Here is a 26,521-nt window from a genome sequence, read left to right as displayed (position 1 = left end):
AACTCTTTCTCAAAGTAATGGCAATAAAAAGGATGTAAATTTCTGAAAATAATTCCGAAACATTCGGCAGCTTTTAGCTTTATTACCCAATAATGTGGTAAAGCTGCTGTGCTAGAAATAATGGTGTTCAGCTTATAAGTTTTGTCCATGCTAAAATCCTCCCACCAATCAATTAAAACACCTTCTTGGAGCTGAGCCACAGAGAAAGAGAAGAAACAGTGGAATTGACTCTTTCCTGGTAGTAAATGAACCTGGGGTTGTATTCGTAGACTTAAATAGAACTCTAGCCACTGACCAAGTGCCTGATGCTAGCCAACCATGTTTTCTTTTAGGTTAAGTTTTGGAGAGGTTTTTTTCTTTCCATATACTGTTCCTCAGATCTTTGATTTGTACATGATATCCTATCAGGAAATCCTGAATTATGATGGTGATAATGACATACAGCATTTTACAGCCCTATGTGTGGGACTCTGCAATTCTGATGTGAAAAAGGCAATCAAAATGACAATCACAGCTGCTTAATCCACTTCACTTAAAAAGCAGTCTACTGCTTATCTAATAAAATAATCGCTTTATCAAGAGGAGATTGGATACATTTGGGAGTCTTACTAATGGAAAGCTTAAGAGGTATCCTTTCAATAAATAGCTTAACGACAATTCAGAGTTACTACAGAGAAAAAATATGGTCTCATAAATCAATTGAGTATTACCATCCTTCTGTTAAGATGATCTGCAGGGTTGAAAAACTACCTTTGAATTTAGTGAAGGAGATAATCTCTGATGGGACAAATAGAGCCCACATCAAAAAAAAAAAAAAATGTAGGGAGTATGCTAAATGGAAACCAAAACTGAATCTGAGAAAAAGAAATGATTTTATTATAACCCTTTTAAAGCAAGTATGTCACACACATACTATTTATACTATTTCTCCTTGAAAAAAGGGATTTTAATATCATATAACACGGGTTTCATGACAAGAATCATGAAATGAGGAAAGAAGGGTAAATTATATAATATTCACATATGAAGTGAGTATGGAAAAATGTTAAAAAATTATTAAATCTAAAAAAACTTTACAAATACATTTTTAAAAGATGAAAAAGCAAATATGTCAATAATATCTCAAGGGCTGATCTAGTCAGCAGTTTCTGACTGCTTCATACACTCTGGTGCTCAGTGGAAGTTAAATCCCTTAACTCTAACTGTACCACATGCTTGTAAGAAATGATCATATTGAGGGTAAGGCGGAAGTCATAATTCATAGCCAATACCCAGCTTCTCTTGAGAATTTCATTAAAAAGATTTCTGTTCCAGCATTTTAAAGTATATTTACTGGGTCTGGCACTGTAGCACCTTGAGTTGCCATATCAGAGTGCCAGCTCCAAGTCCTGGCTACTCCGCTTCCAATCCAGCTCCCTGCTAATGCAATTGGGAAGGCAGTGGAAGATAGCCCAAAGAGTTGGGCTCCTGCCAGCCACACCCACGTGGGAGAGCCAGATGGAGTTCCAGACTCCTAGCTTCAGCCTTGAGCAGCCCTGGCCGTTGCAGCCACTTGGGGACTGAGCCATCGGATGGATGATTTCTCTGTCATTTTGCCTTTCAAACAAATAAAAAATAAACAAATCTTTTAAAATAAATAAATAGTACATATGTATTAACATGTTCTGTATCTTTGCCAAATAATTTACATGCCTAAACAAATCTTTTAGGTGTATGGTAAGATAAATGAACATATTACTGTTTCACCCATCCAAAGTTATTCTTCAGAAGATAAACTGTTTCCTACAGAAAATCCAATTTGTTACTTGCCTAGACCTTATGTGACTTACTATTTTTCAAATACTTTAGGCTTTCTGAAAAGTTATTCACTACTCAAGACTCTGAAAATGTATCAGGAACACACATCATACAAAATTCGAGACCACTGAGAGAATAAAATGCAGACTTTGCATCATAGTGTTCTGCCCAGGTAATGTTTTTATATCACCCAAATCAACAAGGAAATAAAGCTCAGGAATTTTAAGTGACTGCCAAAATCATATAAATGCAGTCCTCTCTCGACTGCCACCCAGAACAGCGCCCTCTGCAGCCAGCACATGGTGTTTTCACCGAGGTTCCTTCCCTCTTCCACCCAAGAGATGACTGTGTTCAGCACACGTGCACACAAACACGCACACAAACATGTACGTACACACACACATGTGCACACATATGTATTGAAGCCGGGTTTTCAGCCTCCAGCCCTCTTAACATTGGCTTGAGAGCCCTTCCTAGGTCTGACCTGGAAAAGCCTTTCCATCCATCACTGGCTGGAAATCAGCAATTTATCCTCCTAGCTCCTTGGATAGGCTTCCAGGGGAAGTCTGTAGCTAGAAGTATTAGTAGTTAGAAGTCCCTTTCTAGCTACTATTTATTTCTCTCATTAATGGGTCCAGTCAAAGATGATTCAGCTACTTCATGAGCTTCACCCACTCTCAAAGCAAATCTCCCTGCTACCACACCTAGACAGTCACTCTTCTATGAAGCAGAGGTTCCCAGTAAACCATAGGAAAACCCCATGCAAGACCCAAAACAAAAACCATAAAATATGGAGTCTTCCATTAATACGCTAGCCAAATCCTGCCAATAAAGGTTTGGACTAAGTAATCACCCCAAACGGGGGAATAACTATCTTTCCTTCCTTCTGTCCTCCTACCTATCCTCCCAAACAAAACTCTAAATCAATCAATTGATCACTCAATAAAAATCAATCTCCTAATGCAAATTGAACCACCACCCTGGAAATCTAATAATGGACTAGGAGGCCTTTGACCTCTGGGTCCCTGGGTCAGAGATAATTTGAGTTGTTAGTGATAAGATGTCACTGTATTCAGCAACTGGTCTGTGGCTCACAGATGCAGGCGGAGCCAACAACTTGGTGTCTCAGGGCAGCTGCCACAGCATGAGCGTGCTCAGGACTCCTTCTTTCAGGCACACCATTTCTACAAAGAGTATCCAGGGAGCCCACAAAGACCTTTTAGGGTCTCTTGTATTAAAGGTTGGTGCTAACAAAGTTTCAGATAGCTGAGACAGCTCATGCCTACCTACACTACACAGGAATTCATTCACACACACACACACACATATACACACACGTACACACGAGCTGTTACCTTCCTTTTCCATGAGAATTTGACCTTACTGGTCATCTTGTTAGTCAAAATACATTGAACCTACTCCATTATAAGACACTCTACAAGAACAAAAAGATACAGAGGTTTGGCTGATTCAAGTTTCCTACAACCCTCAAAATAATCAAAATTCTATTAATGATATACTCTGGCTGCTCTTTGAAGACCCAGAAATACATCCCTCTTATGTGGAATAATAACACCACTCAGAGCACTGGAAAAGTGCATCTGGGTTCAGAGGGTACCAGTCTTAGATCTGAAAGTGCAGCAGCATCATAATTAAAATCTCAGCCTTGAAATCTGAACTCCTGGGTTCTGGTACTAGGACTTTCACTTTGGAGTCTACTGTTTTCCTCATCTGAACATTTGTGATTTGAGCCGATGACCTTGAAGATAACCTTTTATGATTTTTCTCAGGACTAATGTGATCATGCTTAAGATTTTCCTTTTGGGGCTGGTGTTGTGGCACAGCAGGTAAAACCACTACCTGCAAAGCTAGCATCCCATAAGGTGCCAATTCGAATCCCAGCTGCTCCACTTCCAATCGAGCTCCCTGCTAGTGTGCCTGGAAAAGCAGTAGAAGATGGCCCAAGTGCTTGGGCCCCTGCACCCGTGTGAGAGGCCGGCCGGGAAGAAGCTCCTGTCTCCTGGCTTCGGATCAGCTGAACTCTGGCCATTGAGGCCATTTGGGGAGTGAGTCAGCAAATGGAAGACCTCTCTGTCTCTCCCTCTCTCTCTCTCTCTCTCTCTCTCTCTCTGTCTCTCTCAGTTACTCTGCTTTTCAAATAAATAAAATAAATCTTTTTTAAAAAAAAATTTCCTTTGCAGGCAGCGCTAAAACTCTTCAAGATTACTTTCACTACTCAACAGGAAGAGTTGTTACTTATTTATATAATAAACTCTTAACTTAGCAAACATTATGTGCAGTCAATGATCATAGTAATTGATGACTATTAACTTATTAAACTCCATCAGCTTAATTAATTTCTTAACTGCTTCCATGTACTGAAGTGAAAATGGAACAAAGACTTCCAGGGTTAGCAAGTGCTATGGATCAAGCAAACTTCTAATTCCAGTTCAAGAGTCTGAATAATGAAGCATTGATTAATATTTATTAAGAACTCTAAAATAAACTGCACAAATTTAAACCACAAACAATGAATATTCAATTTAGGGACAAATCCATGCATCATTGGTACTGGAGATTTACACCCACGATTCCTTAGCAATAAAAGTAACAAAACTAAACTGCCACTTGCAAACTACAACTCATTCTTTTAGCCAAATTAGCAAGTTTCTCATTTATTCACTCACTGAATAAACTCTTTTTAAAAACTTTTAAATTTATTTTCATTTTATTTGAAAAGCAGAGACACAGAGAGATCTTCTACCTGCTCGTTCGCTATTCAAATACTTGAAACAGCTAGGCTGGGCCAGGCTGGAGCCATGAACCTGGTACTCCATCTGGGTCTTCACACAGATAGCAGAGGCCCAAGCAAGTGGGCCATCACCTACTGCCTCCCAAGGTGTACATTAGCAGAAAACTGCACAGGAAGTGGAGTAGCCAGGACTTAAATCAGACATGACAGTACGGTTTGCAGGCATTCCACTGGTGTCTCAACTGCAAAGATAAACGCCTGCCCTGTTAGAACTTTTTAAAACTAACTATACCCATAAAAAAAGCATATATCGAGGCAATGGGCAGATTTATCCTTAGACCCTGGGGCGTGTATATCTCCCATGCCTCATTTCCTAGAGTGACCAGAAACACAAAGACTTCTTCCATGAAGCCATCAGTCATGACTTACAGAAGAAGCGTTCAGGTACAAATGTACTATGCCACATGACAATTCTAAAGATGTCCATTATTTGTTTAATTTGTCAGGGAGTATTCAACAAAGAACTTCTGTATTCACAATCAAAAACTGAATTCTTACTAGGTTTATGTAGAAAATTTAGAAACAAATTTCATTTTGAATTGCTATTTCTAATATCGCCAAAATACAATGAATATTCCACAGAGTTATTCCTCTCTGTGAGTGAGTGTGACACTGATAAGACAATCTGAGGGTGAATAAATGGTTTTCTCGATACAGCTGTAACTTATCTGTCTTCAGAGCAAACAGCCTTATCCAGGAGCCGAGGCATTCAGCTGTCAATGAGCTTCCTAGACACAAATCCCAAATGGGAATCTGTGTCAAGGTCATCAGTAACTTCACAAAATCACACATTTAAAGTGACAAAAAGGGCATGTAGGTTTTCTACAGCCATCTCTCTCATAAAATCTGAGGATGTCAGAGGCATGGGCACCCTGAACTGTTCCCCAGTAGGCATGTTCCTGTAGGATCGCTGCCACGACCTTTCTAGCTGCTCTCATGTACGCTCAGAGAAAAGCAGCGAGATGCCTGGGTCTTGCCTACTCATCACCACTTCAAGAAGTAGAGTGGAGTCAGCCTACCTTAGGGGGCAGGTGGAGGCAGGCACTGAAACCAGTCTGTACCTTTCAGAGTGTGACTGTATTCACCAGAAGCAGATGTAGACCTTTCCCTGAGTGGTTGTAAGTGCTATGAAAATCTTTACATAATACCTATTCTATAATCAGCAGCATTTTGTAAATGGTCACATTTTCTCCCAAGGGAAGTCCTGTGGTGTGGATTCAATCTGAGAGGACAATGAATCTGCAGAGATCTCAGGGCTATACTCTCTCTACTCTTCCTTAGCTTCTGTTAATTCCTGGAGAAAGAGAATAGTCCATGTGTTTCCTTCCTTCCTGAAGTCCCTTTTGGTGGAGCATAAATATGTACACAACATTTAAAGCTCTACTATTACTTTCCAAATACCAAAAGAAACATTAAGTAACTATGCCTGTTGACATTTCTTCTACTTGTCAAGTTCAGGGCAACTGAGAACACACAACATAACCACTACGTTAAAAAGAAAAGGCCCCAAATCCTCAAGACCTAAGTCTCCCATTTCTGTTCAATTTAATATTTGGAAAATCATGCATTCCATTTTCCATTCAGCTCAGTATTCAAATAATTGGTTTTTCTCTTGACAAACCTACAAGCTCATTTCCATAATTCCTGTAAGTCTAAATCTTTCCCAAAATGGATAATGCATGAACAGTCCCCCAGGGAGGACTCCAAGTATACAACAAGGTGACCTTACTAAAACAAATTAGATTCACAATCTACTTTCTGTATTTGATCGAATCCTTCTGGGGAGAATACACTAGCCTTCAATATTTTTCCCAGAAATAGATGACACTAATTTTCACTATTACTGCTATTATAACTGTTTATAGAAATTTACTATCATATGGGCAATCCTCTCTTTCATATTGATTTGAAAACAATTTAAAAGAGAGGCTGTGGAGGGAATACTGTAATGTTAAACAACGACATGCTGTGTTTAATACCAATGCTGTATTTCTAATTCACTCTGTTGGAAAAAAAATACCAAAAGAATACAAAAACAGGGCTGACACATAGACACATAAACAATATCTACTTTCTATACAAATGAAGAATTGTTTCAATTAAGTTTCTATACCTAATAATGCCCCAAATTACAATTATCAATGTTTGTGGCTAATGAAATAGATTAATCAATAGATATGCACATATAGAAAAATAATTCTCACTTATTGGTTCTACAAATACCTATATACAAACATACTACTAGACACCATACAAAGTTACCCAATAAGGGATCCTTGATCTCAAAACATTGGCAATAAGGGAACTAATGGGCATATAATTTAAAAGATTAAGGATGTGTGGATGTGTGTTATTTAAATACAAGTACAGACAATATATTACTGTACCAATCAGTTAAAATAGCATCCACCACTACTGTTCCGCCATTCTCTAAAAATGAGTTCACTTATATGCCAAGGCTGAAGCTAAATCTCAGGTGAAGAATGTGATACATATTATGTGAATGTGGTATTTGGTACCTGTCTCACCAATGTTTCAAAGCTACTGAACTGATGTCACATATTTTATGTATACAACTATTATCAACTTGACAATTACCTACAAAGAACATCTGTGTATAAGACCCCATGAAAAGATGGACAATATTTACAAAGTTATCTTCTGAGGGCCCTAAGTACAGATTACAGTAATATCACCATAAGGGATAGAAACACACCATTAGCTGGACACCAAAAAAATGCTTAAATTATACTTATAAAACTGGCATTTTAAAGAAAATTGGAATTTTAGTCACGACTCTATACCAGGTGGAATACTAAACAGCAACTTTCAGTACCACCACAAGGATCACATAATAGCATTGTCCACAGTGCAGAGGGGCGCTTCAAAACAGTCGTGGAAAATGAAGTTAAAAAATCTTGAAACCCATGCATGGCCATGAGCTTTTTGAAGAACCCACCTACGCATGGATTTCAAAATATTTTTGAAGCAAATTAAACTTATCCTTTCATTCCATTTTCCACAGATTGAGTGACTCTTATAAATATGGGAACTTAGGCCTAAGGGTTTTGGTCACTGACAACTACTGGCATGAGACAGGTGCATCCAGGGCTCACAACCCCCGCAGTCAGAAGACACAGCCAGAGCCTTGTCTCTTGAGAGTCATTCCTGGAGACAGGACTAAAACCGACACTTCCTTTGTTGGAAAATGAGGCAGGCATCACCAAGCCCAGCCACCATTCAAGTGTCACAGAAGCTTCTACCTATGCTGCTCACATTTCCATAATGATATTTTCTGGAATGCATTATTTTATTTTATTTATTTATTTATTTTTGACAGGCAGAGTGGACAGTGAGAGAGAGAGACAGAGAGAAAGGTCTTTCTTTGCCATTGGTTCACCCTCCAATGGCTGATGCGCTGCAGCCGCCGCACCGCGCTGATCCGAAGGTAAGAGCCAGGTTCTTCTCCTGGTCTCCCATGGGGTGCAGAGCCCAGGCACTTGGGCCATCCTCCACTGCACTCCTGGGCCATAGCAGAGAGCTGGCCTGGAAGGGGGGCAACTGGGACAGAATCCGGCGCCCTGACCGGGACTAGAACCCTGGTGTGCCGGCGCCACTAGGTGGAGGATTAGCCTATTGAGCCGCAGCGCCGGCCTTGGAATGCATTATTTTTGATACAAGAACTCTCATATGGACAGAAGCAAGTCGACTTTTCCTTTCCCTTCCTACTTAAGTGGCCACATTTAGACAAGGGATTTTATCTTTAAGGTGGAAAGGCCAGGGAATGTTGGGAGAAGGCCAAGAGCTGTTCAGAGCTGGGGGACTGCCACAGTCAGGATCCTGCTGGTGTGGGGAAGGTTGCATCAGCGGTGTTGGGAGGGAGTCGCTCCTTGGGGGTTTGAGCTCCGGACTTCCTCATTACAGGGATTTGGTTGCATTGCATCCTCAGAGGAACACGTAAATGCAAACCGAAAATGCAGCCTATGCCTGCTACTTCCTTCATTCCCGCGGGTTAGTGAAAAATAAAAACACACTAGCATAAATACCACTCAGGTTTATAACAGAATCATCAAAATGATAATTAAAAATGAACTGCTGACTACATAGTCGTGTACTTTAGCCTAAAATCAACCATAATTGAGGTTACAAATGGATATGGCATTGGCCTCCATCCAAAAAGGATTTTATATTATATCCTCAAATGTCACATGTTATATAGAAAATAACACAAAACAAACCTTTCATTTATACATAATCACATTAAACACAGTATAAGCATCTACATGCAGGAACCAAACTATAGAGCTCTGGATCTAAAAGATTTCCCTTAATTCTGCAGCCTACACCACATCAAATACTCTTCGAGCAAGTTATCCATCCTCTTCTGCTTCCTTAATTATCCTCCAATGTTACAGAAAGTCCAAAGAATAGGATGAGGAGTGGGAGAACATACACATTCAGTCACAACCAGAAACGTTCCTGGGCCCTGCCTGATAAACTTAAGAACAGAAATACTTAATCTGCAAAGTACATATTTTTAAACATTGGTTAGCAATGTACTTGCCTGTATTCAAGAAAGGTCTCTTGTCATATTTCTAAATATTTGTTGACTATCTCCTTCAGTTATTTTTTTTGATTGTTGGATGCATTTCTTATCAGTTTACATGTTAAGTGTGATTTCCTAATATATACAAGTGAAAATTTCTAAATAAATGACTTACTAAACAACTAAGAAAACAGAAAAACTTCTTTCATAAAGAGTTCAAACTCTACTTTTAAGCTTTATAAAACTTTAAAAGCTCTTTTTTTAGCCATAAAATTTTGTGACATTAATACAGAAATTTTTCTAAGCATAGCCCATATTCAAACTTTACCTTATAAACTCGAAATAAATATTTTTAAAACTATTATATGATGTTTGGGAATTGAAACTGTGAATTTTTAATTCATTAAATATGATATACTTGGTATTCAAAGCATTTCACTGTGCTTATAATATAGACTTTTTCTTGGAAAAAAAAATCCTAATCAGATTCTACATATATACCTGTAAAGACTGGTATTAGATTTTTCTGTGGTATAACTAAAGAAACCTTTTGTTAAAAAAAATTTATTTTTATTTACTTGACAGGCAGAGATATAAAGAGAGGGAGAGAAACAGAGACAGAGGTCATTCATCCAACAGTTCACTCCCCAGGTGGCCACAACAGCCAGGGCTGGGCCAGGCCGGAGCCAGGAGTCAGACGCCAGGAGCCAGGAACTTCATCCAGATCTCCCACGTTGGTGCAGAGGCCCAACCACTTGGGCCATATTCCCCTTGCCTTCCCAGGCTCAACAGCAAGGAGCTCAATTGGAAATGGAGCAGCTAAGACTTGAACTGGTGCCTATATGGGATGCTGGCATCCTAGGCAGAGGCTTAACCTGCTACGCTACAATGCCAGCCCTGATATAAATCCTTTAAAAATGCAATTTAAGTTTGTAAAATTGTGAGAGTAGATGAGGAATCTTCAAAAAGTTCACAGAAAATTCATATTATGAAAAAATTATGTATGAATTCCAAGTATTTTTTGCACTAAAACAAACATCTTTTAATTCCATTTTCTATGAGCTTTTTGAACTTTCCTATGTAACAATGAGATGAATTACAACATAAATATACACAAATGTATCTTTGTCCAAAACATAGCTTTATTTATAAATACAGCCATCTAATAAGGAGATACATTTTCAACTGACAATAAAATTCACATATTGAAACTACTAGAACAATTGAGCTGATGTAGTACTGGGAAGGTAAGTAAAGGTGTTTTTGTTTTTCATATTACTCCATAAAATAAAGCCAGTATATTCACCATTCATCAATATATCCAACTCACAGCTCTGTAATTTCTCTGCAAAAACATGGTGGCTAAGATAAACCATGATTATAGTTTACTAATAGGCTAAATAAAAATAAAAGCAGACCGGCGCCGTGGCTCACTAGGCTAATCCTCCGCCTGCGGCGCCAGCACACCGGGTTCTAGTCCCGGTCGGGGCGCCGGATTCTGTCCCGGTTGCCCCTCTTCCAGGCCAGCTCTCTGCTGTGGCCCGGGAGTGCAGTGGAGGATGGCCCAAATGCTTGGGCCCTGCACCCCATGGGAGACCAGGATAAGTACCTGGCTCCTGCCATCGGATCAGCACAGTGCGCCGGCCGCAGTGTTCTGTCCGCGGCGGCCATTGGAGGGTGAACCAACAGCAAAGGAAGACCTTTCTCTCTCTCTCTCTCACTGTCCACTCTGCCTGTAAAAAAAATAAAATAAAATAAAAGCAATCTTTTGCAGGAGAAATTTATGACATTTTGCTCCCAGAGAAGAAGTTAATTTCCTTGGCACTCCAACTTGCACTGAATTCATTTGATATGGATATCACATTCGCTGATCTACGGGGTGGACTTCAATTACTTCCTAGCCTAGATTTCTTTTATATATCACTATAACTCTACTTAGTTACCAAAACTTAATTTTTTTGCAAAGTTCCCATTACTATCTTATATTGAACAATATTAAAAGCAAACTATTCAAGGAAGTCCAAATATTAGATTTAACTCTATGACATTGACAATATTCAGCCATGTATGACCTACACAACTGACAGCTTTGTATGGTTAAACTTAATAAGACATTCCATGACTCTCACACCCCTGAAAATAAAACCCAACAGCTGCCCAGAGGAGGCAGCTGCCTGACCACTGAAGCTGTCAGATGAAAGGTTTGGGACATCGAGGACATTGTGGCAGAGCAAAAGCAATTCCCATCAATAATACCTTTCTTGGAGCAAGAAACATTGTTACCAGGATCACACTTCAAAAAGGAAGTGATATAATGGGAAGTGATACAATGGGAATAAGTCATGTGGAAGATGTCAAGGGCAGGGTGAAATAAATCATGAGCAGGTAACCACCAAGTAGGGGTTATTTCACAGTGTTACAATATTAGCCTATGATCCCAAGAATAGGTCTTGCCAAACTTTGTCAAAATGTGTAACTCAATCAAAGTGGGGCTCTTACATAATGGAGCCGGGGTGAAGAAAATACAGCAACATGGAGAACTGAAAGAAAATCTATTGGTAAAGAACCTTTGTTAGATTTTGGTGCTTTCATGTATGATTTTCCAATGCAAAAGTGAAACTTCTAAATATGACTTAAATGTCTTGGGGGTCACTCTTGCACATACTGGAAGCTATCATGGGGGTGCGTGGAAGATCCTTACAGATGCTAGGTTCTCTGGTGGAAAGATACTCATGAAAATATGACAGCTGTATTGCACCCTCAGAATGATGCTGCAGAATGCAGATTCAGAACTCATAACTAAGGCCGGCGCCGTGGCTCACTAGGCTAATCCTCCACCTTGCGGCGCCGGCACACCGGGTTCTAGTCCCGGTTGGGGCGCCGGATTCTGTCCCGGTTGCCCCTCTTCCAGGCCAGCTCTCTGCTGTGGCCCGGGAGTGCAGTGGAGGATGGCCCAAGTGCTTGGGCCCTGCACCCCATGGGAGACCAGGAGAAGCACCTGGCTCCTGCCTTCGGATCAGCGCGGGCCATTGGAGGGTGAACCAACGGCTTAGGAAGACCTTTCTCTCTGTCTCTCTCTCTCACTGTCCACTCTGCCTGTCAAAAAATAAAAAAAAAATAAAAAAAAAAAAGAACTCATAACTAACCGGAGTTATCAGGCCTAGCTGGAAGACAAACTGCAACCCAGGCAGCTAACTTTGATGTAACTAGGACCCTGTCCTTCTCCGTCGATTGCTCAGAATGTGGCAGTAACTGAAACACGGAAAGTCAACCTTTGGGGGATAGCAGTGTGACGCTCTTGGAGCACCCTCTGGAGGCTGGAGAAAGGTGACACTGGTAAGAGGAAGCATGAGGAGAATTCTGAGCATCCCTGACCTGCAAGAGGCGGACTGCGCAGGTCTCACTCAAGATGCACAAGCCTGATCAAGGGGACAGAAGAAAGCTGCGTGACTAACTTATACTTGAAATATGCAAAATAAATGCAATGTGTAACAACATTCTCAAACAACTTTGTGACCTGATTTTTGTTTTAGAAGCACCGACTAGGGGAAGGCGTTTGGTTTGGAAGTTATGATGCTGGTTAAGACACCTACATTCCATATCAGAGTGCCTGGGTTCCATTCCTGACTCCAGCTTCCTGCCAATGGCAGACTCTGGGAGCCAGTGGCAATGGCTCAAACAGCTGGGCCCCTGCCACCTGCGTGGGAAATGTGGATTGAGTTCCCCATGCCTGGCTTCAGCCCCAGTGGTTTAGGGTATTTGAGAAGTGAACCACAGAATGGCCACTCAGTCTCTTTCTTCTCTTTCTGCAAGTCTCTCAGTCTCCCAAATAAATGAATTTTTAAAGATTTTTTTTTCAAAAAAGAACACTGATTAGCATATTTTCTGCCTATATTTTGAGAATTTATTGTTGAGGCTTTTTTTAACATTTAGAAGAGGGATGTGAACAAGTGATTTTTTCCATTAACAAAATGTTCTTTAACTAAACAAGACTATACAGGGTATTATTAATTATCAAAAATTTAAAGTAGCCCATTTTATGCTTATTAAAACTGAGAATAAATTAAGCTGTCTGTTGGGGCTGGCACTGTGGTGTAGTGAGCTGAGCCTCCACCTGTGGCACTGGCATCCCATATGGTCACTGGTTCGAGTCCATGCTGCTCCTCTTCCCATCCAGCTCTCTGCTGTGGCCTGGGAAAGCAGTGGAAGATGGCCCAAGTACTTGGGCCCCTGCACTCACTTGAGACCCAGAAGAAGCTCCTGCTTCCTGGCTTCGGATTTGCTCAGCTCCGGCCCTTGCAGCCATCTGGGTAGTTAATCAGCGGATGGAAAATCTTTCTATCTCTCACTCTCTCTGCCTGTAACTCTCTCAAATAAATAAATAAAATCTTTAAAATTAAGTTGTCTGTTTCTTTGTTTTTTTTCTAACACCTCACTTTTTCTAAAGCAATGAACACTGACATCTATTGGTATTTTGGTAGCTTGCCTTTTTTTTTAATATTTGAAATTCATGCAAGGACACTCACCTAGCAATGCACAGAATTAAGACGAATCCCAAATGGCACTTGTTCCTTTGGGGGAATTTCATTTTATGTAATTTAAGAACAAATTTAATAGATATATTTTTTCCTATGGTTAAAACACATCCCTTTTAAAGCTAATACTACCTGATTTAATCTTATGTTTGTCTCTAGTTGTCAAGGGGAGAGTTCCAAGGTTAACTAAACTATTCGAAGTTTATCTATTCACTCCTCTGAACAAATAAAATGACTCACCCAAAACACTGACAGTTGGTTTTTCTTCTCCCGTAAGAGAACACAATAAACTATCAGTATTGTTAAAATCAAATTTAGCTTACTCTGAGGATGCTAACAGATCACTGATGTGGTAAGAATTTATCACATTCCTAGAACTTTAAGCACTACCTACAGCCTGTCTGTTAGCTGAGGGAGGAAAGGAAATAGTGAGAAACAGTGGATTTATTATCTTCATTATTTTGTGTACACTGTGTTTAGAAACACCTGCATTCAATACTTTGAATCACTGGTAATACACTGTTGCACTTGATAAAAAGACAAGAAAGGCGTGTTGAAGTACACTTTACCTTCCAATTGCTGCAATTATACTAGTCCCAAAAGAGAAGACTTCGCTTTCCATACAATAGAGTTAAGGTTTAAGCATCAACTCTTAAGCACTGTCAGAAAAGGAGTCATGTTTCAAAATCTTCTCATACCTTGAAACCTCGGCATTTTTCTGCCAGAGATAAAATTATGCTGCACCTCACTCTACTTTCAATATTTAGATTTAACTCAGCACTGTTTTCATAATACATATATGCAGTTACGGAATTTGACATACAAACCCACTTTTCTCTATCTTTACAGGTAGTACATATTAATATTTATACTAGCTCAAAACTTAGGTCAGTGTTGGATTTTTTTTACCATAAAAGGTAAATTTTTCAAAATTACACCAAATATACTTGGACACAGGCAGTTCATTTCCTAAGTAATTGCATAAAGAGAACTTATATTAATTGGGTACTTATTATACACTGAGCAATGTGCAGAGTGCTTTCTACGAGTTATCTTTCTTTTTACCTTCAAAAAAACTTCGTGGCCGTGACAGTATTATTATTATCATCTTCATTTTACAGAAAAGGAAACTGAGGCATAGAAAGCTCAGGTGACTTTCCCATTACTATACAGTGAAGGAGCATTCAACCCAGAGCTGAAACCCAGGCAATCAGGCTAGAGATCTAAGTATGCCATCTGTGTATTGCTGCCTCTAACGGACAAGTGACAGAATATACAACATATCCATCAGACTGCCTGGAACCCAGTGAGAATCCAACAGGTAGCAGCTCCCTTAGGAATGGATATAAACAAGTCTAGCAATAGTGCCTGGCAGGTAGCAGGGTGTTTTCTGTCTGCATTTTGATCCGCTAGTTTCTGATTTTAGCATTTTCCTCCCCATTCTTGTTACGCTGTAGGTATGAAAGTAGTATCCAAGTTTCTCCCACTCTTTGTGCTATTTTAATCCTGCATAAGTTCGATTTCATTGAGTTAATAATCTCAAATGCTGCGGACAATTACCCAAAGCGCGTGGTTCTAAGTAAGCAAGATAAAACAGATCACTGGACATTCCTCCCTTTCTGCAAACACACGCTGCCCAGTGCGTGACAGGACACTCTACATCCCACAATGTTTACAAGCCGGCAGCCTGTGGAGCCACTTAGTTAACAGGTGGCTGATGTCATTCAGGGGGCACCCAGGCCACTTCTACCCATTTGGAACATTCAGTCTCTCATTTTTTCCACCACCTGAACTCACAAATACGCCTTCTGCCAGGAGTGACAGAAGACACAATAGTTTCAGAACTTGGCTAGGCGAGATACTGAGTTTTTTCCAGGTCATTTAAGAGGGGCGGCGGAAAAAGCATCCTTTGCAGAATTAAGGAAAACATAACAGCAAACAGCGTCATAAAAATGCTTAACCTCAAATATCAATTGGCAAAAAAAAAATAAAAATAAAAAAGTTCTGATTTTGTAATTTGGGCTTCAAAAGAAAAAGTTTCTGGTAAGCTGAATCAACACAGACGAGGCTGGGTCTGGAAGGGCCAGTATCTAGGAGGCCCAAGGTGTTCCAGGGCCCTGGGTACAGGAATCTGTGGTACATATCCCACAATTATGCTGGGGCTGCTTTTCTCTGAGCAGAGAACGGGAATCAGTGACCCTCAGGGCTTGAGACCCTTTAGAGCTGTTATTATGGCTTAGATAATTCTGTTGAACATCTGCAGCCGCAACAGTATGCGATTCAATATTCAGCTAATTGTATAAAAATGCAGATGCTATGAAACACAGCCATGCATGTATCACATATCAGTCACACATGTCACATGAAAGTTCAAGAAGCCTTTTTCCCCAGAATAATTTCCCTCCAGCAGATGTGTTTATGCCTCCATGTGTAATACAGCACACCTCGGGGCTGACGGCTAAGCTCCCTTGGCGTGACGTCTCCTCTGATCACCGTGAAGCAATGTTACTACACGCAAAGATCCCTGGCTATTGCATTTCAGATCATCAAGGACACGCAGGTTCAGTGGCTGACAGAGGATGGAAGAGCGTGAATATGGGAGCAATTCCAGAGATGGTTGTCCTCCTAAGCCTTAATGGGGGTTGGCATGGCAAGTGTGAATGCTGTTACGATGGTATCTGGAGGTCATTACGTTCAGCATGCCTGAAAACCTAAACAGTGGAACAAAGGCCAACTAGGAGGGGATTTCTCCCACAACCGTTATGGCTATCAGTTATTTCTTCTCGTAAGAAGGGGGGGGGCATCACTGTAGCGTAGCAGGTAAAGCAGCCATCTGCAGTGCCGGCATCCCATATGGGGGCCGGTTTGAGTCCCGACTGCTCCACTTCCAATCCAGCTCTCTGCTATGGCCTGGGAAAGTAGTAGGGGATGGCCCAAGTCCTTGGGCCCCTGCACCCACATGAGAGACCTGGAAGAAGCTCCTGGCTCCTGGCTTCAGATCAACACAGCTCTGGCTATTGTGGCCATCTGGGGAGTAAACCAGCAGATGGAAAACCTCTCTCCTCTCTCTGCCTCTGCCTCTCTGTAACTGCCTTTCAAATAAAAGAAATCAATCTTAAAAATAAAAAATAAAAAAAGGAAAAGGACACTGGAACTTACTATTATAAGGAAAATGATGAGGAAGCAAACTCTCATTCCAAAGCTGTACTACTAAATAAAACATGTTTCTGTGCTCATGTAAAGCTGGCTCAAGTGGGCCATTCTTTTTTAATTGAAGGAATGAGTATTCTTCTGTAGCTGAACATGCACAAGGTGCCCTGGAGAAGGTGCAAAGTCCCTCCTCAAAAAAGACTGGAAAAAAAAAAAAAACAGACAAATACTGGGACTTCAAACAGTTCATGGAAAAGGCATATTAGGATACCGGTCATATGCCTGGGGGCTCTGCCTTTATGACTTCAGCAATAAGTGCTCAACATCCACAAGGCTGTATAGTTCATCCTTGCATTCATATCTTGCAGATTCATGGGTCCTCATCGTCATGCACCAAAACAAACTTACCTTTTAATTTCATTTCTCATGAACTTTTGGATGTACCCTCGTATACTAAAACTAACTGAGGGCCATGTTGGTCCCAGCCTTTCCAGAAAGCTGGCTGAGTAAGTGTTACCTAGAGAACCAGAGCCATGTGACCAGAACGTGGCATGATAGCCACCAAGGATGCTCTGGAAGTCCGTGTCAAGAGAGAATCTTCCGGCTCCCTAGAGCTCCATATCTGCTGGCCACCGGGTGGCCTGCTCGCTCACAAGGCCCATCTGAAGTGCTGCAGTGTCATGAGTGAGCTGCTATGGACCCCTGACAAAAGGCCCCATCGCAGACCACTGTCCACAGAGACCACAGAAACTTCTGAAGGCCACAGACAGACAGACGGGGGAGCAGCACCGGGCCCCAAGTTTGGCTCAGGTCTTAGATCTCTTTTTCTTTTACCTTGATGACTTCAAATAGGCCAGGAGAGAAAGCACCGAGCCAGTTACCAATCCAGTTCCCCATTTCATACCTTGTTGATACATAAAATGCTATACTTCATCTCCAAAGCAAGGAAAATGTCCATACACTCTCACGAGGGCTAATGAACAGTCATTAAGGTGAATCTGATCAGCAGTATCTCACTCTAGAAGCATGCGCGGGAATGGTCAGCGGTAAACAATCACTCTCTGTTCGATTGCTGTTTTGCTCAAGGCCCTGTTTGAGTTCTGTGCCAACAGCCCAGGTTCTGAAATGCTATCAGTGATACCAATAAGAGGCCTAAGGAAATCTGGTTGGTTTTCTTCCTGCAAGGAACAGACAAAAATGTGTCTGCTTATCTTCATGGAGCACAAGCATTACCTAGAGCTACTGAATTAATTCTTCAGAGGTGCTTTGGAAAACCTATGTGGAGGGTGTGCTGGAAGTGACTTAAAAAGCTGCCGGAACAGGGAGAAAAGCCTTCCACATTCTCTGCCTTTACCTGGGCTTCTCCTGCACTCAGTGGCTCATGAATCAGCAAGCACGTGGGATGTGTCCCCTGCCCAGGACCTTTCTCAGGGCTATCCTGATGAGCAACGCACGAGTCGTTTCTAGAAAGCCGCGACTGCCAGCCTTTTCATGCTACCTATCAGTAACCGCGTTCAAAAATTCAGATTAAATTTTGGCCACACGTAACAAGGAGGTCGGGAAAAACAGAAATGGCAAGTCAAAAGTTCGGAGAACTTTTGCGGAGCAGACCTGGTTCCTGGCACCGGGCTACCTTTTTATCTGCTTCGCTGCCCTTTAGGAATCCCCATGCGGACTCCGAGTTTCCGTATCTCATGCCCAAATCAGAGAGCACGGACGCACGCAGCGCGACACGGCACCGCGTCGGTCCCCTGCTGCCGAAGTGGCCGGCGCTCGACCGCGCAGGCCACCCTGTCGCCACCGCCCCCTGGGTGGCTACCAGGCACGCTCCGGGGAGACCCGGCTCGCGCTCCCGGCGGCGGCCCGTTCCCGCTTTCCTCGCTAGAGGGCAGACGGGGCCCGCGCAAAGCCCTTCGCGCCCGGGCACGCGCGCACCGAGCCTCGGCCCCCGGCTTTCCGAGTCCCGCTCCCCGGCTGGGCTCAAGCCGCTGAGGCTCGGATGAAGACGGTGCCAGCGAACGCTGCGCGCCCCGGGGGCCAGGGAAGGTGCGGGCCAAGACGGCCGCCTCTCCACCCGGCGCGCAGGGCGTCGGCGCCCAGGTGAGGGGCGGCCCCACGGAGGGGAAGCGCCGCCCGACTCGGCGGACGCACGGGAGCTGAGCCAGGCGCCGAGAGCGCAGGGCGCTGCCGAGGAGGTGGAGGATCGCGGGGCCCGGGCCGCGCCGCGCCGCGCCGCGCACGCACTCACCTGGGCTCGGGCCGCCGTCGGCGGGCGCGGGCTTCTTGCCAGAGCCTCGGTCCTTTTTCTTGCCTTTCCCCTTGCCTCTGCCTTCTTTGCGCTCGGACATCTCGCCAGAGAAGTGAGCGCTCTGCGCGGATGGCTCCGGGGCGAAGGCGATGCGCGACAAGTTTGGTCCCGGGGCTTGGGAAAAAAGTTTGTCCCTCGAGGGGCAGAGCGTCTCCTGTCGCCCGCGGACGCGGCGTGCGGTCCCGGCCACCTGGGGCCGGCGATCGCTCCGTCGGGCGTTCGCCCTCGCGCTCTCGGGGCTGCTCCGGTCTCTCAGGGACGTCGTGGGTCCCCGCTGCGCCGGGTCCCGCCGCTGTCGGCTCCCTGTCGTGGCCTCTGCCCGGCGCCCTCGCAGCCCCAAGGAGGGAGAAGGCGTTCACCGTCCCGCCAGTGCTCGCATCTCCCGGGCCGTCGCCTTGCGCCGCGCCGCGCCGCTCCTGCCCCTCAGCGCGAGCCCGGAGTTCCGACAAGTTTTGGGGAACTCCTCGCCGGCTCTTTTTCAATTGCCCCACAGCCACCCACCTCCCGCAGGTTGGAGGCTGGCGCCTCCTTCTCACCCTCCCCCTAGCCTCGCCCCCTCCCTCTTCCCCACCACACCCCCACCCCGAGGCGCGGACACGCCACCGGGAGGAGCCTGGCCTCGGCGCTCCCGGGCGCAGCCCCTTTTCCTGCGCGAGCCGAGCCGGGCCGGGCGGGGGGCGGCGGCGGCGGCTGCCGGGAGCCCCCGACAGGGGTCGCTGGAAGCTGCGCGAAGACGCCGCGGCGGCCGCAGGCGGCGAGCGAACCGAGAGGCTGGGAGGAAGGGACCCGCGGCTGTCGCTCTCCTCAGCCGGGCAGCGCCTGACAGGGCTGCTCGGCTGCCTTTAGTGCGGAGAAAGACGCTGGCGGGAAAGTTCGCGGCCCTGACTGACACCTGCTACCCCCCCACCCCACCCCCAGTTCCGGCTCTGGAACCCCCTGAATGTTGGAGAGCAGAGCGAAGGGTTCGTTCCTTAAAGCGCTCTGGCACGGAGGGTGGGGGAAGCGAGTTTAGGGTGAGACAGCTCTGGGCACACAGGAAGGGCTCATTGACCCCTGAAGGTGAGCAGATTGCGCTGTCGCTGTAGGTCCCGCTCCCCAAGGGCGCGCGTGTGCCGCCTGCGTGCGCTTCCTAACGCGCCTGTCAGAATTGCCATCTCCAGCTTTCGCTGCAAAAGAACCTGGCCCCGTCCCCGGGGGTGTCCTGGACTCTCTTACAGCGACTTGCTTTCGGAGGCACCGGGAAAACGCAGCTCGAAGCACACGGCCAGCAGTCCCTGTGGCCGCGGCCGCCCCGTGCTGCCGAGCCGGGAGGAGGTAGGGAGAGGCCGAGCGAGGACAGCGGGGCAGACCCCGTCGGTTCTTCCGCGCCGGCTGCGAGAGCGTTCAAACTTGCCTCGGGACTGCGTGCGTGTGAAACGTACTCCCTCCTTGTCCTCCCTCTGGTGGAGAACTGTGGAGCGCAGTGCCATCAAGAAGGCACCGGCACCGGTGCTGCGTAGGGCAGCAGGCGCGGGCCACAGCGCTCTGCACCACGGACCCATCCAGCATGGCCTCCGTGCACAGGAAAGTGCCCTCTGGTAGCCACCCCGCAGCCGTGGCTAACGTAGCCCGCGCCGGCGGCGTTGTGTTCTGGGCTGTGGCTAGGCAGTGGTGAGTATGAACCATCCATACCCGTACCCCACGACTGCACTTTCAAAATGACCTGCATCTGATTTGCCATGCTCTGGCGTTGATGCTGACTGAAGCACTCCCTGCATACAGGCTTCGCAGGGTACTTTCTGGCTGTCACAGTTTAAATAGAAGTTGAGATCTGGGCTATCTCGCCTTGCTAGGTAGGTGGCAAAAACTTTCCTTTTTAAAACTATCCTGAAACAATTTTATTCCAGTTGAATTTGCATTGTAAGAAGACACAAACTCTGTTGCATATGTTTGATTATTCAAAGACATCTTAGCAGTGGTGCCATCGTTAACTTATTTTTTTTTTACAAGTTCTGTGCCTAAATGTCTAATGGGAGCCTTCCAACAAACACCAAATATAAATTTTCCTGGGCCACAAAAAGCAGCAGACCCAGAGATAAGATTATGCACTATAATACTCTGCCCGGCTGGAGTCTGAAGCTGGTTGAAATGTCTGTGTTTTCCCAGGAGTGGCCGCTGCCCAGCAAGCAGGAAACAGCAAAATCAGAGGAGTCCTTTCAAAAAGGGTCCTTTATCTCAAACATGTGAGAGCGTGTCAGGGCTTAGCCTACACTAGCCATATGCCATCAAACATGCCGTTATTTTAGAATGGAAGGACTTAAATTTTATTTTGGAAATTTTTAAACAATTTCAGATCTTCCCAAATATAAATTAGGAAGTCAGTAGTAAAACCAAGCCTATGGAAGAAATACTGAAATCCAGTCACTGTTTGAGATCTAGATGCTTTACTTGGCAAAACAGCTTATTCATTAATTCATAGCAACTTTTTGATGAGGGGAATGAAAAAGCCTACATTTTTGTGTTAATTTTCCATGTGAATGAACCTATAGAGGATGTTGACAATCTTCCAAAACTAAGCACAAACGACTACAGAAAAGGTTACTGATATTACAGTGCCTTTAAAATAAAACATGGCAGCGAGAGTCCTACAGAAATTTTCAGCCTGGGGAATGAAGGTGAAGGGAGGATTATAAATGCATATGCAGTAACTGTTTCTCTTTGGTTGGCTGTGATGGAGAAAAAGTAAAAATTACAGTGATAAAGGTTGAAGGAACTTTCAAGAAAGATGATGAAGTGGCAGGTGAGTGACAAGGCTGCCTCCTTTGGGGTCCAGATGCTGCACCATATTTTAGTTGTCAATTGCAGCTGAATTGTCAGGCAATTAATGACAAAATCCCAAATTTTTTTTCTACTAATACATTGTTTAAGTATCCTCATGTTATTTAATGTTGATTTTTCAGGTTTTTTATATTATTTATGAATATCTAAAAGATTGGCCAAATAAAAGTACATTTCTTTGATAGCTGAAACATTTATGAGATGTATCAACAGTTTGGCATTGTTCTTAAATTATTCATCTCTGTGGTCAGGAAGTGACAAATTTTTTTAGCATTTAAAAACAAACAAAAAAATCAAAAAACAAAACAAAAAACCTTGGAACTGACCATAACAAGGGACAGAGAAAGGAGCAAGAACATTTTTTACCTTCTTAAAACCCAAAATATGACCCTCAGTTGTATCATTTAGAAATGATGACATACATTCATGATTTAATTTTATTAACTTGTGTATTGTTCAGCTCTTAGAGCAAGTATCATACAGAGTATATAAGCTCTTAGGTAGCATATGTCAACCTGTCAACATATGTCAACTTTGAAAAAAGAGTGGAGATTTATAAATAAGCACCCTGAGAAATAAACAAAGGCAAAATTAGATCTTATATTAAATGACAGCTTAAAAGAAGCAGAGTCATGTGCCATTACGGTTTTCTTTGGTTGGGCTTAACTTTTAGCAGCACTCTTAGAATCTACAAAGCTGGCTGAATATACCCTTTCTCAGTAATTCCCTCTTGGGAATTACTCCAAGGGAATTTAAAAAAAAAAAAGGTAAAGATTAAATGAAAGAAGACTGACATGTTTTTATATTTTTGCAAAAATATTGTACATGCTGATAGTAATATTATACATTTAATTCAGAATTCTGTGTTTTTTTTTTAAAACTAGGTAACATAAGATATAATTTAAACAAAGATTACCTCTTAGAAATTTTTGCAACAAACTTGACATTAATGAAGATGCATGAATGCAAAGAAAATCTCACTCACCAGAGTCCACTCCAGAACAACCACTAAATATATATGATTCATTCACACTAAATGAACTAAATGCTAGACAGGAGAGAAACTGAACTAAAAGACTACCCTTGTTCTCATGAAGCTAAAATATTGTGAGAAAGGCAGAAAGACTAATTATTATAGTACAATATGAAAAGGTAAATTTGTCTTGAGCCTGAAGCTCATAAAATTGGAGGTGGGTTTGGAGGAGTAATCTTTGTAAAGGAAAAGAATACAAAATTAAAAATACAAATCTAGGCCCAAGAACACTGAAGGGGCCTTGGAAGGGGAGAGGCCTTGAAACTTCACTCGCTTGATGACAAGTCTGGCTCTAGTGATTCCAAGAATGTTCCACCATCTGCACCATACTTATATTCATGGCTCACCACAATTACATACTGTCTTAGTGGACAAGACTGTCACATATGATCACTACAAACAGGAGACATTAACAAGTAATCAAAAGGAATGTACACAAAACTGATGACATAGGTAAGGACTATCCTATGAGGGAAGAAAGGGAGATGAAAGGAGGCTTAATAATTCACAGATGAGCAAGTGTCCTGTATATTTAATAAGACCCCTAGAATCAACATGCAAGTGAGCTCGACAAAGCGCTCTGACTAGCAAGATACATACCCTCAGGAAACGAAAAATGGTGTTGTCTATAACATTTGACAAATATTTAATGGAATAACTAATTAATCATAGCCTGTTACGGAGAGGTTTTTTGTTGTTGTTGTTTTGTTTTTTGTTTTGTTTTGTTTGTTTGTTTTTGACAGGCAGAGTGGACAGTGAGAGAGAGAGACAGAGAGAAAGGTCTTCCTTTTTTCCGTTGGTTCACCCCTCCATGGCCTCTGTGACCGGCTCACCATGCTGATCTGAAGCCAGGAGCTAGGTGCTTCTCCTGGTCTCCCATGTGGGTGCAGGGCCCAAGCACTTGGGCCATCTTCCGCTGTACTCCCAGGCCACAGCAGAGAGCTGGACTGGAAGAGGAGCAACTGGGACAGAATCAGGCACCCTGACCGGGACTAGAACCCAGGGTGCCGGCGTCGAAGGCGGAGGATTAGCCTAGTGAGCCGTGGCGCTGGCCCACGAAGAGAGTTTTATAACAAAATAGTAAGTTTAGAAATTGAGGAAACATGCTAAAAAGGTAATGCTCAAACATTAAAATGAAATCTGCTTTGCTTTTTTTCTTCATGTGTGAATTTTTTAAATATTTGTTTATTTTGGGGCCGGTGCTGTGGCATCAGCATCCTATATGGGCACCAATTCTAGTCCCAGCTACTCTTCTTCCCATTCAGCTCTCTGCTGTGGCCTGGGAAAGCAGTGGAAGATGGCCCAAGTCCTTGGGTCCCTGCGCCCACATGGGAAGACCCAGAGGACACTCCTGGCTCCTGGCGTCCGATCAGGGCAGCTAGGATTGTTGTTTGGGGAGTGAACCAGCAGATAAAGGAAGACCTTTCCCTCTGCCTCTCCATCTCTCTGTAACTCTACCTCTCAAAAATAAATAATAATAAAAAAATCTTTTAATACAGATTTATTTATTTTATTTGAAAGGCACAGTGAGAAAGAGAGAGAGAGAGACAGGGAGAGAGATCTTCCATCTGCTGCTTTACTGCCCAAATGCCAGCAACAGCCCAGGTTAGACCAGGTTCCAGCCAGGAGTCAGGAACTCCATCCAGGTTTCCCACTTGGGTGGCAGAAAACCAAGCATCTGGGTCATCATCAACTGCTACATTAGCAGGAAGCTGGATCAGAAGTGCTGAGTAACCACGACACAAACCAGACACTCCCATTTGGGATCCAGGCATCTTAACCCACTGTGCCACAGGAGACTCCCTGCACATGTGAATTTCAAAAATCCCAGCACACCATTGATTTACATTGTTAGTATTTATCATTATTGCTGGTGATATGCTTATACTCTAATCATTGATACTATGAATTAAAACCCCATAATACAGGGGTAGGTGTTAAGCTAGCAGTTAAAGCACCTGTATCTTATGTAAGAAAGAGTACTTGGGATTGAGTCCTGACTCAACATTTTGATTGCAGCTTCTTCTTAATGCACACCCTGACAAACAACGGCGATGGCTCAAATAATGAGGTCCCTGCCACTCATTTGGGAGACCTGAACTGAGTTTCCAGCACCTTGCTTCAGCCTGGCCCAGTCCTGGACACTGAAGGCATTTAGGGATTGAACCAGCTCTATTTGTCTCTGTCTCTTTGCCTCTCCTTTAAAAAAATGCATAATGCAGATGAATCCTCATACCTCATTTCTTTTTTGGACATTATTTGATAAATCAGGTCAATATATTTTGTAATAAGGTGGATATACAAGACTTACTAGTTTTTGAAAACACTTTTGTTTCTTTTAAAAACACTGTCCCACCCTACTTTTCAGTTACTCTTTCTGACCTGCGCACTAATTATTTATCTTTCTCCTTCTCAATCCCCTTGCAACATACCTGTACTTCAGATGTGAAAGCCATGCAAATATCTCAAGTTTTTTTTACACATTTACCATATAAAATATGGACATGCACACTGGGTACATTTGTGTGTGTATATATACATACATGGGATATAGTAACTGTTTCTTATTCCCTATTGAAAATGAAAACCACTATCTATATTTGAATATGAGCCAGTGGAAGGGAGAACCTGTGTATTCTGAATCCTACTTTTCTCATATTTCTATACATTTGAATTCCTAGAACCACACTGTTTACCTGGCAAGCATGAAATACTTTTGCATTGGACAAGTTTAAATAAAATACAATGAACATAAAAAGCCTAGTTCTGATATCACTATTTTCTATCAGTCTCTTAATTATCTGTGCAGACAATCATTTTGACATCTTTTCTGCAGCCAACCCATGCCCAAGTTCTGTCATTTTGATGTCAGTTTCCTTTTGTTCCTCTTCACTAAGTACACCAAATCCAAGACTTCCTCCTTTCATTGCTTTGACCTTAGTGAACTTTCCACCTGGACTGTCCCTTCCTCTGATTATTTTGCCACATAGAGTGGTCAAAGGAGTCATTTTGAAAGGCACACGTAACGCATTCACTCTCTGCTTCCCCGAACAGTGCGCTGGAAGAGCAAGGCTGTGCCTGAAGTCAGCCTGGGTGACTGCACCGCACTAGGCCGCCTACCTAAAAGCCTGCCCTTCGTTCCAGCTTCCCTGCCTCTGTGCTTGCTGCCGCCTCGGCCTGTTCGTGCAGCCACCACACTCTAATTCCACTTACCATTCAGGCTCCAGCTGAATTTCAATTGCTTGGAAAAGCTTTTCATTGCCTTTGAAAACTGTTTCAGTCCATCCTGTTTTAATCTCCCTTTAAACATCTCTCCCAGTTTGTAATTATGTAATTATTTTGTGATTTTTTTTTACAACAATCTCTTCCCATTGGGGATTAATCTCTTTGATGGCAAAGACTATTTCATGTTCTGTCTTAGATGGCCGGCATTATATCTGTCTCATCATAGGTCATACATTTTGTTAATAAGCGAATAAATGAAGATAAATAGAATTACTTTCACATGTGTATAAGACTATAC

The 26,521-nt window shown here is 43.2% G+C and overlaps 1 protein-coding gene across 13 annotated transcripts in view; it reads right to left on the bottom strand.

Annotated features, from left to right (window-relative positions):
• NRG1 (neuregulin 1) overlaps window positions 1-26,521 on the bottom strand; it is a 1,206,738-nt gene that overhangs the window by 228,355 nt on the left and 951,862 nt on the right. For 4 of the 13 annotated variants that reach the window (XM_008252178.5, XM_002709546.6, XM_070068535.2 and 1 more), the window contains exon 1: window positions 19,089-19,221. The exons of the other annotated variants lie outside the window; for them this stretch is intronic. In XM_008252178.5, coding sequence (XP_008250400.1) covers window positions 19,089-19,188 — 100 coding nt within the window. In that variant the 5' untranslated portion in view covers window positions 19,189-19,221. Of the gene's footprint in view, window positions 1-19,088; window positions 19,222-26,521 lie in introns of those variants that run through there. 13 annotated transcript variants of the gene reach the window in all.

Source organism: Oryctolagus cuniculus, chromosome 2 (genome assembly GCF_051225735.1).
Source record: "Oryctolagus cuniculus isolate XC-2025 breed Fujian yellow rabbit chromosome 2, ASM5122573v1, whole genome shotgun sequence".
Lineage (NCBI taxonomy): Eukaryota > Metazoa > Chordata > Mammalia > Lagomorpha > Leporidae > Oryctolagus > Oryctolagus cuniculus.
Note: the sequence above shows the minus strand (reverse complement) of the source record. Positions and strands in the feature narration are given on the sequence as shown.